Source organism: Microtus pennsylvanicus, chromosome 1, assembly GCF_037038515.1.
Source record: "Microtus pennsylvanicus isolate mMicPen1 chromosome 1, mMicPen1.hap1, whole genome shotgun sequence".
Taxonomy (NCBI): domain Eukaryota; kingdom Metazoa; phylum Chordata; class Mammalia; order Rodentia; family Cricetidae; genus Microtus; species Microtus pennsylvanicus.
The window spans coordinates 113,673,846-113,692,417 of record NC_134579.1 but is presented as its reverse complement, the minus strand read 5'-3'; the positions used below and the strand labels follow the sequence as shown (position 1 = coordinate 113,692,417).

The window sequence follows — 18,572 nt, the reverse complement described above, 5'->3', positions numbered from 1 at the left end:
GCAGCCATTTCTTACAGACAGGTTGAAAATGCAGTACAATGAATATTCATGCATCCTGCTCGCAGACTGAATAAATATTAATCTAAATTTTTGGGGGGCATGACTCTTTTCATATCTACATATACACACACATACTCTTTACTTAACCATTTAAGTCAGTTACAGAGAGTATCACTTACCCTTAAACGCTCAGTATGAACTAAGAACATTTTCCTGCAAACCAATACTAACTCCCTAGTATCTCCTATGTCAACTCTACATGCAAGTTTCCCTACCTCCAGAATGCTTTTTACAGTTTTCTTGCCCCCAAGCCAGGATTTATTAAGGGTCGCACGCTGTCTTCAGGGATTTATCTAGCATACATCCCTCCTGCTCTTAAACGACACTGTCAGTCTCTCTCCACCACCTCCGGCCATGCTGCACTCCCGTCACACTAGCTGGACGATGGAGCCAAGGACGTCTCTGCACTTTAGTCCTTTAGGGAACTGTCAATCCTCATCTCTCAACCTATCAGCAAGTGCTGACACAGCACTTCCTTCCTTCTACAAACATTTTCCAACTCTGGAAGGTTTTCGGGATGCCACTTCAGTTCTTCTTACAGATGAAATCTCCCCTCCCCTGTATCTCTCATCTTCCCAGACGTCCTTAAACATCTTTTCCATTCTTACTTCCTAGGCGACTCACCCAGGTCTAGGGTATGAGAAATAATTTCTATGTTGATGACCCCCCACCCCCTGTTCAAAGTGAGCTGTGATCCCTTAGCTCCACCATGGCCCCTCTTTCTGGACATGTAGGTATCTCCAACTCACCTATTTAAAATGGCACTGGAAGCCAGCTAGGGTGACAACTGCCTGCAATCCCAGCACTTGGGAGGCTGAGACAGGAGGACCACAGTTCGAGGCCAGCTGGAGATACACAGCAAGACTGTCTTAAAAACAACAACAGAAAACCCAAAGTAAGTAAATTAAAAACAAAACAAAAGAGGCAACCAATTCCCAGCCTTTCCAAACCTGCTCCTCCCCATACCTCCCACTTTCCTATGTCAAGCCTAAGTTCTGACTATTCTCTCAGGAGCTCTCTTATTCCTCAGCTAACTCAGGAACACATTTGACTGGTTTTACTGCCAAGTGTATCAAGGTTTCAGACACGCATCACCGTAACTACCATGCTGGTCTCAGTTGTGCTTTCTCTTGCGTGAGGTTAACAGCAGCTTTCTCACTAACTGCAGATCCTATGCAGACCAGGGCCAGCTTCATTCCACAAAGAATAAAGTTCTGTCAGTTAAGACATAGCCTTTCGCTTAGTATCCTTACATGGTCTCTTAGACTACAATCAAAGGTTCTATTACAGCCTATAAAGCAATATAAGGATGTAGATCATTTGGCTCTGTCACCTGACTACCGACGAATCTCTTAGCTCTCCACGTGTTTCCTTTTTTAAAAAATGGCAAGGTAAGCCGGGCGATGGTGGCGCACGCCTTTAACCCCAGCACTCGGGAGGCAGAGGCAGGCGGATCTCTGTGAGTTCGAGACCAGCCTGGTCTACAGAGCTAGTTCCAGGACTGGCTCCAAAGCCACAGAGAAACCCTGTCTCAAAAAACCAAAAAAAAAAAAAAAAAAAAAAAAGGCAAGGTATTACCTCGACAAGTATCACCCGTAATCAGCTCCCAAGTGATTTACCAGTACTTGTTGCACAGAAAGCAATTTGAATACTGGCTGCTGGTATCTACTTCCCTTTCCTATTTATTGAACCCTCTTGACACAAAATACAGTCTGCATTTTCCTTCACTTCATCCAGACCTTGGCTCACAAAGGCAGTCACCAGCAACTCACAATATAAACCACCATCTCCCTGCCATCGCCCAATGGAACTAAAGCCTTCCACATGCTAGGAAGTTGAGTACTCCAACACTGAACTGCAGCCCCAGCCATTTCTTTACTTATGAGGTAGAATTTCACTAAGCTACTTAGACTGTACATCCATCCCATCCGTCCATCAACCTCTCTCTCTTACACACATGCACACCTACCTATGTACTAACTACTAGGGCACTGAACGCAGGGCCTCACATACTAGGCAAGCACACTAGCCTACACCCCAACCTGACTTTTCTTAGGAATTTAACCTTTTCCCATGCAACTGCTCATTAAACCAGAGCTGGCCTCAAGCCTTTCTTTTCATTGCTATCTCTGAAACCTCTCTGCTCCTGGCACAGAGCAGCATTCAGTAAATACCAGAATTGTCTAAAGAACTAAAGTGATAATTATAAGCTCATTCTAGACAAACATTATTTTAATCCCATAGCCTTTGAGTTGAAATAAAAATGAAAGTTACCTAGACTTTCAGAAATCCTTCTTTAATCTAAATGTGGCTACCAATGTAAGTTCAGCACTTCAAAGGCAGAGACAGGAGAACTGCTGTGAGTCTGAGGAAAGCCTGGACTACAGAGCGACTCCTTGACTCATAAAACAATTTGTGCTGGTGAGATGGCTTGAATACCAGCCTGACAACTGGACCCACAGGGTGGAAGGGTAAGAACCCCAGAAAATAGTCCTCAGACTTCTACACACACCATAGCAATGCAGGCAGGCATGCATATGTATAAATTTAATTTAGAAATTGAAAATAAAAACTGAACTAGAAACAAGAAACAAGAAATAGAAAACTTAAAAATATTCTTGATAGGGTTGGGTGGTGGTGGTACATGCCTTTAATCCCAGGACCTAGGAAGCAGAGTTTGGCATATCTGAGTTTGAGGCAGCCCGTTCCACACAGTAAGTTTCAGGACAGACAGGGCTACACCGAGAAAGCCTGCCTCAAATAAAAAATAATATAAAAAATTCTTGATAGCATCCCTAATCTTCATTTAACTCAAGTAACCTGGACTGTTTTCCCGGTCTGATTTTGTGAAGATTGATCCTATTTTTAATTATGTGCATGCACGTATGTCTATGGGTATGTGGCACAAGTGCTAGTCCCTGGGTAGGCCAGAGGTGTTGGATCCCTGGAGATGGAGTTATATGTGGTTGTGAGGTACCTAGTTTAAGCGCTGGGAATCGAACCCAGTTCTTCTACAAGAGGGGCACATGCTCTTAACCCTTAAGCTACCTCTCCAGGCTAAAGACAATAATACTAACACCCAGCGGACTCACACATAAGTACTCTGCCACTAAACTACATGCCCTGCCTAGCTTTTCTCCTTTTTATCTATTTATTTTTTTTGGTTTTTCGAGACAGGGTTTCTCTGTGGCTTTGGAGCCTGTCCTGGAACTAGCTCTTGTAGACCAGGCTGGTCTCGAACTCACAGAGATCCGCCTGCCTCTGCCTCCTGAGTGCTGGGATTAAAGGCGTGCCACCATCGCCCGGCTCTCCTTTTCCTTTCTGCCTTCGCCTCTTGGGCTCTAGGGTTACAAGTATAAGCAACTATGGCCACATTCTGTGTTCGTTCTCTAACACTGAGCTGAAATGTACCTCTTGCACTCAATCCTATCACCAATCCTGTTCTGCCAGGGATGCTATGAAGCATGGTACAGCAGCTACTGTTGAATTTTCAAGTCTTTTCATGAGACCTGCAGCTCTTCATCGTCTCAGCAGCGCATGTCTTTAAAAAATGGGGCACATCCTGTGAGCATCAAGTAGTCATCCTTTGAGAGCATGCTACAAGAATGGCTTGATACCAGTGAACTGTGCAGAAGTACTGCAAGGCCTAAACACAGGCTCTCCCTGTTAAGCTTTTGCTTTTCAAACTTCAAACATGCCATATAGTTAACGGTTACTTCTCTCAGCTTCATCTGTAAGTTTTGCAAGTCTGCTTTCTACTTTTTAGTCAAAATTTTCAAGATAAACATGAAGAGGCTGGTCAGGACCAATACAAACTCTTGCAAATAAAGTATACTGTGTCCTCACAACAGAGTGCGATAATCTCTAAAGAGCCAATGGTACTCAGAGGACGACACCTACAATAGTGGTTATCACAAAGAAAATGCTGTCTGTGATTTTAGAAGTCATGTGACTATGTCACCTTATCATTCATTAAGTCACCCAACTGAGAAACAAAGGAATCACATGTGTGCAGAATTCAAATTGAAGAATACAAACTTACACTGAAAGCTTCCTTGTTGCTTTTAATGGCACATGATTCTTCTACTTTATGGTCCTCTTCCAACATAACACTGGATGGCTAAGACCAAATAACATGCATTACAAAGAGTCACAAGACAATACCTTTGATTAGTTACTGTATTTTTCTTTCATGTATGTCTGTGTGAGGGTGTCAGATCCCCTGGAAATGAAGTTACAGACAGTTATGAGCTGCCAAATGGGTGCTGGGAAATGAACCCAGGTCTTCTGGAAAAGCAGAGCTCTGAACCACTGAGCCACCTCTCCAGTCAAAGAAATACTTTTTCATTTTCAAAATTTAGGAATCTCAACACCCTTCATTCACTTTAATAATAAACATAAATAAGCCTGGCATAGTGGAGCACGCATTTAATCCAGCATTTGGGAGGCAGAGGCGGGCAGATCTATGTGAGTTTGAGTCCAGCCTGGTCTACAGAGTTCTAGGACAGCCAAAGACACACAGAGAAACCCTGTTTTGAAAAACCAAAAGGGGGCTGGAGAGATGGCTCAGAGGTTAAGAGCACTGCCTGCTCTTCCAAAGGTCCTCAGTTCAATTCCCAGCAACCACATGGTGCCTCACAACCATTTGTAATGAGATCTGGTGCCCTCTTCTGGCCTTGAGGCATACACACAGAAAGAATATTGTATACATAATAAATAAATATTAAAAAAAAAAGCCGGGCGATGGTGGCGCACGCCTTTAATCTCAGCACTCGGGAGCAGAAGCAGGCGGATCTCTGTGAGTTCGAGATCAGCCTGGTCTACAGAGCTAGTTCCAGGACAGGCTCCAAAGCCACAGAGAAACCTGTCTTGAAAAACCAAAAAAAACCAAAACAAAACAAAAAAAAACCAAAGAAAAACAAACAAACAAACAAAATACCCCCAAAACCATAAATAAGATACCTTGTCATAATTAGAATGAATTTAGAAGCTAAGGCAGTATTATTTACAAAATATCCAATGTTTCAAATAGTAAGGCAGACTTGAGAAACCCTATCTTGAAAAAAAGAAAAACAACAACAACAAAACCCAAAACAAACAAAATAACAACAGCCAATACTGATAGCCTCATAGACCTCAAACCATTACAAAATTTTGAATTGTTCACTGAATCAGAATTAACATTTTCAGGGCATGGTGGTACATGCTTTTAATCCAAGCACTCAGGAGGTAGAGGCAGATGGATCTCTGAGTTTGAGGCTAGCCTGGTCTACAGAGTTAGTTCCAGGACAGCCAGGGCTGCACAGAGAAATCCTGGAATCAAGAAACCAAAAAGTTTTTTTTCAGCTGAGTCTGGTGGTACACACCTTAAATCTTAGCATTCAAGAAGCAGAGGCAGGTAAACCTGCGAGTTTGAGACCAGCCAGGGCTACATAGTTAAGACCCTGTCTCAAAACAACAAAAATTTTCAAATAATTAAAATACTTCCTTCTCCAGTTCCTAAGAACAAAAAGTATCACTGCTTAATTGAAAGATTCTCCACCCCCTCCCCCCAGTCAGAACTTTTCTGTATATGTTTGACTGAGAGATTCTATTTATTTATTTTAATGTTTATTAGAAAAAAGGTCATAAAAAAAAAAAAGAGAAAAGGCCACAAACCATGCTACTGAATACACACACTCTGTAATTCCCCAGATTTCTTCTTTATCTTTGAGACAGGGTCTCTCTACATAGTCCTGGCTGTCCTGGAACTCACTATGTAGATCATAGTGCTAGCCTCTGCCTCCTGAATGTTGGAATTAAAGATGTGCACTACCATACATGGCCTCAGATTTTTTTTTCTTCTTTTTTTTTTGTAGTCCTAGCTGTCTTGGAACTCACTTTGTAGACCAGGCTGGCCCTGTAATCACAGAGATCTGCTTGCCTCTGCCTCCTAAGTACTGGGATTAAAGGTGTATGGCACCACCACCTGGCTTCAGATTTCCCATAAAAAAAAAAATTTTTTTTGTTTTGTTTTCATAAATCTGTTGGTCTGTTATACATCTCCTACCTCATCTCCTTGGCATAGGATCTCTCACTGAACTGGAAACTTGTCATCTGGCCAGTGAGCTGATGGGACTGTCTGTCTCTGCCCTTCAAAGGCTGGGCTGCGCACAAGTGGGTACTGCTGTCCAAACTCAGGTTACCGCAGTTGCACAGCAAGCACTCTGACCCAATAGGCCACCTCCCTGGCCCAAGAAGTCATCTTTTATAAACCTTAGGTAAATAAACCTGTCCCTCAATCAACTTTCTGCCCAAACTTTGTCCAAGTTGGGAATGGAAAGAACACCTTCAATTTTAGGTGTAGCCATACAACTACATTCAAAGGAAAGCCAGGTGGCGGCACTGGTCACTCTGGAGAAGACAATGACAGGACACAAAGTCAGCACACAATTGTCACCATTTTAGTTCTGATTCAAGGATGTTTCTGGCGTAACAGCAGTTGGCAGCAAAAAGCATAAACCACTTAGCATTGAGCCTCAAGTTTAAAATACCTGGGGTAGCCGGGCGATGGTGGCGCACGCCTTTAATCCCAGCACTCGGGAGGCAGAGGCAGGCAGATCTCTGTGAGTTCGAGACCAGCCTGGTCTACAGAGCTAGTTCCAGGATAGGCTCCAAAGCCACAGAGAAACCCTGTCTCGAAAAACCAAAAAAATAAAATAAAAAAAAATACCTGGGGTAAAAGGCTGAAGGAAGTCTTTTCCACATCATTTTTTTGCTGCTCCTCAAATCGCTTTACTAAATTTGATACAAACTCCTCTATTTCTTGGTGGTATTGTCTGTAGGAGAGAGTAAGATGGACAGGTGGTCAGAACCTGGACAAAGTGAAACATGAACAGAATTAAGTTTTCTGTAGTAGTTAAGAAGGCCCACGGGGGCTGGAGGGATGGCTCAGAGGTTAAGAGCATTGCCTGCCCTTCCAAAAGTCCTGAGTTCAATTCCCAGCAACCACATGGTGGCTCACAACCATCTGTAATGAGGTCTGGTGCCCTCTTGTGGCCTGCAGAGATACACACAGACATAATAAATAAATATTTAAAAAAAAAAAAAAAAAAAGAAGGCCCAATTTGGCCAGGCAGTGATGGTGCACGCCTTTAATCCCAGCACTCAGGAGGCGGAGGAGGAGGATCTCTGTGAGCTCGAGGCCAGCCTGGTCTACAAGAGCAAGTTCCAGGACAGGCTCCAAAGCTACAGAGAAACCCTGTCTCAAAAAACCAACAAAAAAAGAAAAAAAAAAGTCCCAATTTTATTTTTGTTTTTCATATATGTTACATTAGGGGCTTCGTAGCTAAGAATGCTACTCCTTGGAAGCTCTATGTATTGTTACAGGTATTAACAGTTTCTGATAATCTATGGGTGTCTGGCACATAACCTCAAACAGTTGAGAGAATGAATAGAATTTATTTATAAATTTCATATACTTAATCTTTAATATATGCTACTTGTCAATGGCTCAAAACCCAAAAGAAAAGCCTGACACAGTGATGTATGCCTATAATCCCAGCATTTGGCAGGCAGAGGTGGGAGGGCAGCTGCCAGTCAGGGCTACAAAAGAGAAGTTGTCACCATTCCAGAAAACAAACAAAATCCACCAAAAAAATTACATAAGGAAAAGCTTCCTTTCTCCTCACTATTCCTGCAATATAAGAACACCCAACATGCTCAATCTTTTCCATATCCTCCTTCCAGACTTTCAGTGCTCATAAGAAAACGCCCATTTCACATGAAAACTAGAAAAGGCACAATCAAAATACATTAGCCGAAAGAACAAAACAAAAAAACCCAAAAAAAAAACAAAAGAGAAAGAAAGACAGACGTCTACTCTGATCAAATATTCTGGAGCGATTCCTCCAGGTTTTGCTATGTTGAAACAAGGCAGCCAGGGACCTCAGACAGACCTGACCTTTTCTGTCGTATCTAGCTCTAGCATCTACGATTCTGCCTGTAGAATAATGGATGGTACTGAAGTTAGACCGTTAAACGCTCGACTACAGCAATACCTCTCTAATCTAGTACCCAAGTCCAGGTATGCCCACTATCGTGCTTCACACTGCTGCTGCACTCGCCATCCAAGCTACTCCTAGGTCCCAATGCCTTGATTCCACTCCTGGACTAAAGGAGACAATGCGCCTGGACCCTAGTCTTGTATCTTCCTGGTCATAGGCAGTGACTCAGGAGGGGCAGGCCACTGCAGGAGTGCACTGACGCCAGCACTCAAGCATGCCAGAAGGCCTACAGTAGTCCAAACTACACACGTGAGCAGGCTTCAAAGACAGCCAACACGGAAAACTGTTATCCACGTATAGTGCGGACAGCTAACCTTGTTATTATAGTGGTGGTGGCATTTTTATGAGATGGTACTTCCTGGACTCTCACAGATTTTGTTTAAGGACCTGAGAGGTGTTTACACACTGTTTTCTAGTGAGAAACCTGACAGGTACTGAGAGCTGAGCCAGCACACGGATGTAGGAGTCCAGGTTCAAATTCATGTCATGACTCTCATACTTTAACCCTGACACAATTTAAATAATAAAGATGAGGGCTCTCAAGATGGGTTAGCAGGTAAGGGTGCCTGCAGTCAAGCCCAACTACCCGAGTTCAAGCCCCTGACCCACATGGGGAAGGAAAAAACTGACCTCTACAGTTATCCTTTGACTATCGCATACCTGTACTATGGCACATGCATACCCATACACATAAAAACACAGAATATATAAAGTATAATAAAAACTCATATGTAATAAAGAGAAAAACTACTTACTTTGAAATAGCATTGTTCATAAATAGAATTTGTAATAAGGGTCCATCTATCTTAGTATTGCTCACCAGTACGCCACTAAAACAGAAGTTAAACATATTCTTAGAAGACATTGAAGTACATACATCACAGTTATAAGCACATGAATTTTGTGATTATAGTCTTTGCTGAAACAAGGTCTCCTTAGTGGTCTGAACTTGCCTCATGCTTCAGATCCTTCTACTGCAGCTTCCCCATCCCCAGTTCTGGGATCACAGGTGTACCCCACCACACCCAGCTAACTTCTCTAATAAGTACTAAAGATCATGTAATATCCTGCAAGCAAGACCAAGAGAGCTGGAGATGCAGCACGCGTTGGAAAGCTTGCACAGCATGTGAAGAGTCTTAGCTTCCAAGCACAGCAAAACAAGTAAGGTGAAAACGAGATGCGAGCTCCAGCTTTCTCAAGAAAAATCTAAGTTTTCACCTGCCTTACTATCTTTAGTGGTTTGAACAAGACAGCTCTCTTTTTCCAAGACAGGTTTTTTTCTGCGTAGCTTTGGAGCCTGTCCTTGAACTCGCTCTGCAGACTGCAGACTAGGCTGGCCTTGAACTCAGGAGATCTAGGGAGCTTTGCCTCCTGACTGCTAGGATTAAGGGCGTGAGCCACCACCGCCACTCTAATATTTTTATTTAATGTGCATTGGTGTTTTGCCCAAATATATGTCTGTGTGAGGATGTGGGATCCCCTGAAACTGGAGTAACAGACAAGTGTGAGCTGCCATATGGGTGCTGAGAATTGAACCGGGTACCCTGGAAGAGCTGGATGTCTCAGTGGTTACCCTATCTTTTGTTGTGTTGTGCTATGTACGTGTCTGTGTGGGCGCAAGTGCATATGTGCATGGGGAGTGAGGCCAGAGGGAAATCACAGTCTTCTGTTTGCTAAGACAGGGTGCAGGGATTCTAATTATACAATCTCCTCAAGCCCTAGAAAGTCTGTCTGTCTCTTTGATGTAGATCAGGTCTGGCTTTGTTTGAACTCACAGGGATCTTACTGCCTCTGCTTCCCAAGGGATCGTTAACAGCCTGAGCCACCATACTTGGCCAGAAATTATCTCAACACAAAAAAGTTTCACATGCACACACCAAAGAACCCTAGGTTAATCTTTCAGTTTTCACAAGGTCTCTTCAATGAGAGGCTAGTTAGTTTCCTTACAGATCACAGCAGCGGGGAAGAGGATAAGCAGGCAAGTTATAAGAATACACTTCCAAACATTTCTACGTGAATTTTGTTTGGAAGTTTAATGGAAAACTAAACATTTCATAATGAATTTTTATTTTATTCTAGACTCCTGAAGGCCAAAGCACATTGTTTTAACTACAATCCAAGATTCACAAAACTCGGGAAAGGCAGGCAGCACTTCTTCTAGTTCGAGGCCACTATGGGCCAGAGTGGATTCTAGGTAATCCTGACCTCAGCATGGGGACCTTCTACCACAAGTGACCTCAGCTGACAGACAGCATGCCTAGCATCATGCCTATAATACCAAGATGTAGAAGGATAAAAAGTTCAAGATCAGAGCTACACAATGAGTCCTAGGATAGCTTGGGCTACATGAGACCCTACCTGAAAATTTGGTCACACCAGCCAGTGTACGAACAAACAACAGAAAGCATAGGGTAACCTCCCAGTTCCTTCACCTGGAGATATTTCAAGCGAACCTGACTCTACCTGTAATGCCAGCACTTGGGAAGTTAAGGCAGGAGGAGACCATACTATGAGTTTGAGAACAGCCTGGGCCACACAGACTCTGTTGAAAGAAAGAAAAAAGGATGGAGAAACAAAGGAAAAAAAGAGAAAGAACCAATCATTCTACAAAAATTAGAACTTGAGGCCAAGACTGTTGTCATATGTTTTTAATCCCAGAACTCGGGAACAAGAGGCAGCTGGGTTAGAAACCAGCCTGTACAAATAAAATAAGTTCCAAGCCAGTCAAGGCTACAAAGTGAGAACTTCCTTGACTCAAAAAAATAAAATAAAAATTAATTTAGTGACTTGTTAAAGTCATATTGAGATACCAACATTTAGAGTATTTGTTATGACCACATGGCTGAATACACACCTATATGCTGTGCTTTCTCAAGAACACATTACTGTTTCTTCTTCTTAAAGTGTTATGCTTTCCCAGACTTGGTGGCACCAGGGTATATTCCCAGCACTAGGGAAGGGGAGGCAGGAGGCCCACAGTTCAAGGTCATCCTCAGTTTCACTGTGAGCTGAAGCCAGCTTAGGCAACAATCAGACTGTCTCAACAAAACGAAATGTTAAACCTCGCACTGTCCGTATTTATAAAATATTTTAATTGTGTAAATAATGATAGTGTGGTTGCTTGCATCTCTAATTCCAGCACTTTCAAGGCTGAGGAACAAGGTCCAATAAGCTTAAGGCCAGTCTAAGCTATACAGGGAATTCCCGGCTAGTTTGGGTTATAAGGTGACACTCTGTCTCAGTACACTGATTCCTGCTCAAAAAAACAAAATTAATCAATAATAATAATGCTGTAAAGAAATTATCAGGTAAAATAACTGTAAACTTACTTTATCTTCCCAGAAATGAGTGTTAAATATGAATAGCTGCGCTTAGTTTGCTTTTCTAAGCACAGGCAAAATTTTCTGGCTTCCGAAGTGACCCATTAAATCCATTTAAATGTTTAACCCACTTACCAGAATTTCCTTATACTCATAAGTCAACAATAAAGAACCGTTATTGAATTCTTCATAGTATTCTGAAACAAATGATGATGACAAAATCCCACAACCTTTTTAAAGATGTTGTGATTAATGAGATGAACAGCAAGGGGCATCTCAAGTATAATTTCAAGATCTCATACCTGGGCCTTGTCAGAATGTTCAATTTTCTTTTAAGTTCTTGATGTTATTACTGGTTAAGGACTATCCATCATCGAAAAACAGAATTATACAGGACATAAAGTTCGAATGTCTCTCACTTTTGCTATCCAAACGGTAGAATGTAAAGGAAGGACCTGCAAGTGTTCTGAGGGAGACACACTGAGCACGTGTTTTGCTGGAGGACAGGATAACTGGGCCTAAATATTAAATACAATTTTCCGCCCTTTGAACTAATATTCTACACCACAATCCTGAAGCTCAGAAACAGTCTAATATCAGCCAGACAGTTGTGTTCCCGGAACAAGCCGGAGCAGCCAATTAGGAAACTTTTCCATGTCAAAGCATCATGATAATCGATAAAGGCAATATAGCAAAATGTTAACAAGAATGTGGAATTGCACCTATGGATATTAAATGTACAATCCTCAACTCCCAAAGTATTTTATAAATATTCACAATAAAACGTCATGGAAAATAGTACTATAGTAATATTTTATTACTGTATTTATTTTACATAAAGTTTGCCTTAAGACCAGAAGGTAAAACTAAGCCACTACAGGCCAGGCAGTGGTGGCACACACCTTTAGTCACAGGCCTTCTGTGAGTTCAAGGCCACCCTGGGCTACACATTACCAATGCGGAACCAGGTGGCTGTGTCACCTTTAATTTCAAGAGTCACACGCCTTTAATCCAAGGGGAATGTGAAACGGGAGGAGATAGAGGTTCAGTCTGCAGTTGCCCAGCCTTGCTTGGTAGAGGTTAAGGCTTCTTTAGTGTCTTGGGTATTTTGCTTTTCTGATCTTCAGTTTGAAACCCAGTATCTGTCTCTGAGATTTCATTATTTGTGCTATATAGCATCATAAAAAAAAAAAAAAAAAAGAATCAGACTTCAAACTTCAAAACCACTCTCAGGATTCATTATCGGTTTTAAAAAGTTACCTGGGCCAAGACTACCTGTACATGCAGATTTAAGAACCTTAAGAATGAAAGTTAACAAACTAGCAAATCCGGAAACTCTGTAATCACGTTAATAAAGCCAAAGGGAAATTTGGCGCGTTTTCCCCAGAGCACTGCAATGCAACCTTACTCAAAGCGGAAGATATAGAAAAAGTAAAACTATTACGCCAAATGACCATTTCTCTTTGTATGCTAATTCTTTAAGGCCCCGACTCTGCTTCACTGAAGCCACTCGAGCTTTTGCCCCTCCACAAATACCTCTTCCCAGGACTACGATCCCCGCATCTTCAAACCACACCACGGCTGTCTCTACTAGAGCCCAGAAAGAAATCACCAAGATCTCAAAAGGAAGGAGAGAAGTCAGGAACCGTTGACAACGTAACAGTTTAGGTTCTGAGTTGGGGACCAGGGTGGTCTACACAGGATTCTCCCACGGAAGGGTTTGCGCGCAGGCCTCGCTGCAGCTACGAACAACCCCACCGAGACCGCCCTCCCGCCAGCCCGCCGAGTCGCGGGAAAAATGACTTAGAATGCTGATCCTCTTGGAATTTCCGCCGTGCCCGCGCCCGCCACCATAGGGACCCCAAGTCCCAGGTGACAGGGCCAACAAGCCGGAAGGATATTCTCGGCGCGGAGTTGCTTGATGGTTTCCTCACAGTGCCGAAGCTGCTCCTGTAGCTCCGCGTCCCCCACCCCGTTCTCTTCGGCGTCCTCCTCCTCGTCGTCGTCGTCCTTGAAGCGGGTGTGAACTGGCTTCGGGGTTGACTCCTCTTGAGGGTCAAACGCCTCGAATAACTCTAGATCGCCAAAATCCACACCAGCGGCCATTTTGAGCTGTGGGAAAAAGTCGAGGGCAGGGGCGAAGGTTGGAAGGCCGCACAGCTCTCCCTGGAGGCTTTTCTCCACACGCAGGCCTCCAAAGCCGCTCTAGAGGCGGGACCTACCAGAAGACTACAACTCCCAGAATGCCACGGTCTTCTCGTGCCTCCGAACGACTGGGTTCCGGAGCGTGGCGTTCTGGGATATGTGGTTTCTAAGCGACCGAACCTATGGTTTGCGTTGCACACTGGGATTGATCGTTTTTTAAAACGATTCCAAACGAGTTAAAACAATACGGATTCTTCCCGTTAGGCGTCCAGAGCTGAAGAATCAGAGCCCGGTACATGCTTTATGACAAATTATGGTGCGTTTGCCCCACGTCAAAAAGACAAAATAGGAACTCTAGCTTTGCGACTGGCGACAAATTTGCTCGTAGACACAAGCCACTTTAGTTTATTGTACTTGTTTCATTTTTAAATGAAAGTAAGTAAAATTAGGTCATTATATCGTTTTAGATTTCTCTGAAGAGGTTTTTTTATGGGCTCATCATTCATTCGATATAAACTCACTGCCTTTAATGTGTTAGACACTTCTCTAGACCAGTGTACTGATGTCTGCCCTCATAAAACAGAAAACCCCATAATTATGTTTGTTTTCTTGTTTGAATGGATATTCGCCATCACACATTAAAACCACAGGAAATTAGCCGGGCGATGGTGGCGCACGCCTTTAATCCCAGCACTCGGGAGGCAGAGGCAGGCGGATCTCTGTGAGTTCGAGACCAGCCTGGTCTACAAGAGCTAGTTCCAGGACAGGCTCCAAAGCCACAGAGAAACCCTGTCTCGAAAAAAAAAACACAGGAAATTATAACGTGCAACAAGGAAACAATATAGTCAGCTTGCACCATATTCAGAATCAGTAATTCCAGGCCATCTTCAGGGACAGTGCTTGTAGTGAGCCTGGGATACATGAAATATCTTGTCTATCCTCCCTTCTTGAAAGAAAAAGAAAGAATAAAAGAAGAAAAAATATCCTGTTGGTGCCTGTCATTGAAAGGAAGAACTTGAACTGAAATATGAAAAAAGTGGGCAACTTGGGGGCCAGGGTAGAGAAGAACACGAAGATAAAAGCAGTGGGTGAACAAGATGAATCTGGAACATTAGTCAAGTTCTCCTAGACTGCCTACCAGCTAAAGCCATTTAAACAGACAGCACGTTTGTAATAGCAAACTTACCTTTTGATGAGGTGAAAGACTTAGAGGCACCTTAGCACTACTGCACCCCCCCCTTCCTGGGAACCAGGGCCCTGGTAACCAACAACACGTGCACAAGAGCTTTGAGTACTTTCCATCTCTATTGTATAGACCCGGACCCTGGAACTGGGGTGAGACGACCTTGTAATCCTTATAACCGCCACCATTGATCAAGGCTCCTTCTTGTAACCATAACATTGATCAAGGCTCTTCCTTGTAACCATAACATTGATCAAGGTTCCTCCTTGTAACCATGACATTGATCAAGGTTCCTCCTTGTAACCACGACGTTGATCAAGGTACCTCCTTGTAACCATGACATTGATCAAGGCTCCTCCTTGTAACCATGACATTGATCAAGGCTCCTCCTTCTAACTGTTACAACATTGATTAAGCAGAGTTAGCTGACCGTTAAGTGAACTAGTCAAAATAGTAGACAAATGATTTTTGGGCTTTCCCTTTGATTTTGTACTCCCCCCTCCCTGATTTTGTGGTTTTTTCCTTTAAAAGAGCTTGTAATAGACAAAGCGGTCGTCCTTCTCTCCAGGCTGGGGGACCTCTGCCACGGCAGAATAAAAAATTCCTCTTGCTATTGCATCAACCGAGTTGTGAATGTCTCTTGGGGCGACCTCCTCCTTGGTGGGGCTTTAGGGCCCAACAGAGGTAGTCTTGATTAAAGGATGGGGAACAAACGAGATAAAAGAGTCTATCAGATTCATAGGTTTTCATAATAAAGTAGGAAATTGTAGTTTACGAGGACTGGGTGAGGGTGGGGTCCTAGAGATGGTAGCTCAGCAGCTGAACTTCTGATTTGCATGACACGGAGGATATATGCTCCAGTATTTGGAAAATAGATAAGGAGAAATAGAAAATATTTAAAAGATAAAAAAGCAGAATGTTGGTTAAAAGCATTGAGAGACAGGATAGTATGTGGTTGCCAGGATATCTCTTTCTTCTCTCTCTCGTTTGTTTTTCTTTTCTTTTCTTTTTTTTTTTTTTTGGTTTTTTTCGAGACAGGGTTTCTCTGTGGCTTTGGTTCCTGTCCTGGAACTAGCTCTGTAGACCAGGCTGGTCTCGAACACACAGAGATCTGCCTGCCTCTGCCTCCAGAGTGCTGGGATTAAAGGCGTGCGCCACCATCGCCCGGCTTCTCATTTGTTTTTCAAGACAGGGTTTCTCTGTGTAGCTTTGGCTGTCCTGGAACTCATTCTATAGACCAGGCTGGCCTACAATCTCACAAAGATCTGCCTACCTCTGTCTCTTGAGCGCTGGGGATTAACAACAGCGTGTGCCACCACTGCCCAGCATAAATGGTGGGAAAGTTTTGGGAATGATTTTATTTTGATGTGATATCTTGAGGCAATTTATCCTACAGGTAATAAAGAAAAAACTAGACTTGTGGAAGATGTACTTTTTTAAAAAAATATTTATGTCTACAACATTCTGCCTTGATGTATGCTCACATGCCAGAGGAGGGCGCCAGATCTCATTACAGATGGTTGTGAGCCACCATGTGGTTGTTGGGAATTGAACTCAGGACCTCTTGGAAGAGCAGCCAGTGCTCTTAACCTCTGAGCCATCTCTCCAGCCCGGAAGATGTACTTTTAAAAAAATCTTTTTTAGTGGTGTTAGGTATTAAATTCAGGACCTTGTACACATTAGTCAAAAGTGGAGCTAGAGCTGGGTGGGTAGTGGTAGCGCATGCCTTTAATCCCAGCACTGGGGAAGCAGAGGCAGGCGGATCTCTAAGTTTGAAGCCAGCCTGGTCTAAAGAGCGAATCCTAGGATAACCAAACCTACACAGAGAAACCCTGTTTAGAAAAAAAAAAAAAGTAAGGGTTGGGGCATTACTTACTTGAACATGGGTGACTTGCAGGTAGCTTCGACACCAAAGTTTTATTCCCAATGATTTTTTTTTTAAGGTCTTGCTAGTGTATAAACTGACATGATGGAAACGTAGCATGGTTAAGAGGAAAGTTTTTTACTGGGAATATGAGGGAGAGATCAGTCAGCAGCAGCATTTGGAGGAGTCCAGAGCAGGGAGAGTACACTGAACAGAATATGGCTAACAAACTTGATATGGCCGGAGCTGTCTGCAAAGAGAGGGGAGAGAGAATAAAGTAGAGAGAGACTAGCAGCAGCAGAGCGAACATAGAATAGCAGGGCTATAAGGGGAGGGCAGTGGTGGTGCACACCTTTAGTCCTAGTGCTTGGGAAGCGGAGGTAGGTTTAACTCTGTGAGTTCAAGGCCATCGTAGTGCAGAGAGCTAGTTCCAGGGTAGCCAGGACACAAGAGAAATCCTGTTTGAGGTGGGGTGAGGGGGAAGAATAAGAAGTAGCTAGCCAGAGTTGGGGGAGATATGAAGTGGAGGGGAGGTGGTGGGAAGACTAGGATGGACTTTGAAATGTTACAGGTAGTTACTTGTGATTCCAACATGTGCTTTGATATGCTAATAGGTACCACAGGTAGCCACATGTTCCTTTGCCAGAGGTAAGGAAAATGGATTCCTTTTGGAGTGGGTTAATGAAGGGGAAAAAAGCCGAGTAATTTAAAAAAATCTACGTGCTGGGTGGTGGTAGTACATGCATTTAATCCCAGCACTCATGAGGCAGAGGAAGGTAGATCTCTGAGTTTGAGACCAGCCTGGTTCACAGAGTTCCAGGATAGCCAGGGCTATACAGAGAAACCCTATCATAAATCAAAGTCTTATGCATTTAGCATTTCAAGTAGTAAATAGAGCTGGGGGAATGGTTTTATTTGCGATGATGGTCTTAGAAGATTTTTGAGATCTTATCATATACCCTGGTTAATATGGTGCTAGGGATCAAGACCATGGCTAGACAAAGGTAGCAACTGTGCTACATTCCCCAGGTCCTTTGGAGTTGCCTGGGGCAATCTTCCTGTCCTAGCCTCCCTAGGGATCACATTCCAGCATCTGAACCTTCCTAAGCTTGCTGCAAGAGAGAATTTTAATAGCTCCTTTATCACAGGACTCTTTTGCACTAGAAGGTCTTTATAACTTTACCACAATGGTTAAGTCACGAACAAAGGAAACTGCTATAGCAGACAAAACATATGGCTGGGCATATTAGGGACTTGGATTTCTAGGTTAAGCTTAGAGCAGCTGAATTTAAGACTAACATTCAGTTTACCCTTGTTTTTACAGAGTATGTATATAGGTGTTGGGTTAGTGATCAGAAACTACAGAAAGGAGCTAATGGGATGTGTGGGAGAATGAAAGGATTCTCATTTAAACTAAACACATGGTTTCCCTTTATCCTTTTGCTGTGCACATCAGCCAGGTCCTGTATAGCCAGGTCTGTGTGAGGATTAAGAAATGACAAGTAGAAAAAATAAAGACAGAAAAGACAGACATGGACCAGGTGTACCATGTGTGTGCAGTGATCATGGTTAGAAGGTATCTATCAGAAAAAAAGATACAGGAGCTGGAGAGATGGCTCAGTGGTTAAGAGCATTGCCTGCTCTTCCAAAGGTCGAGTTCAATTCCCAGCAACCACATGGTGGCTCACAACCATCTGTAATGAGGTCTGGTGCCCCCTTCTGGCCTGCAGACATACAGACAATTGTACACATAATAAATATTAAAAAAAGATACAAAAGACAGAGACATGGATATGTGTACCATATGTGTGCAGTGATCGTGGTTAGAAGAGGGTGTCTATCAGAACCCAGGTAACCTGAAGTAGTAAGCTGCCATGTACTAGAACAGAATCCCAAGTTTTCTGTAAGAGCAGCAAAGACTCTATTGAGTCATCTCTTCAGCCTCATTTGTGAGA

At 43.1% G+C, this 18,572-nt stretch overlaps 1 protein-coding gene across 2 annotated transcripts in view; it reads right to left on the bottom strand.

The window, feature by feature from the left end:
* The window catches only part of Zcchc8 (zinc finger CCHC-type containing 8), a 31,494-nt gene extending 17,866 nt beyond the window's left edge, over positions 1 to 13,628 (bottom strand). For both annotated transcript variants that reach the window (XM_075979212.1, XM_075979216.1), the window contains exons 1-5: positions 13,327 to 13,628; positions 11,728 to 11,770; positions 8,861 to 8,935; positions 6,773 to 6,878; positions 4,103 to 4,180 (exon numbers count right to left, since the gene is read on the bottom strand). In XM_075979212.1, the coding sequence (XP_075835327.1) occupies positions 4,103 to 4,180; positions 6,773 to 6,878; positions 8,861 to 8,935; positions 11,728 to 11,770; positions 13,327 to 13,531 (507 nt within the window). In that variant the 5' untranslated portion in view covers positions 13,532 to 13,628. The remainder of the gene's footprint in view (positions 1 to 4,102; positions 4,181 to 6,772; positions 6,879 to 8,860; positions 8,936 to 11,727; positions 11,771 to 13,326) is intronic.
* Between the last annotated feature and the right edge of the window lie 4,944 nt (positions 13,629 to 18,572).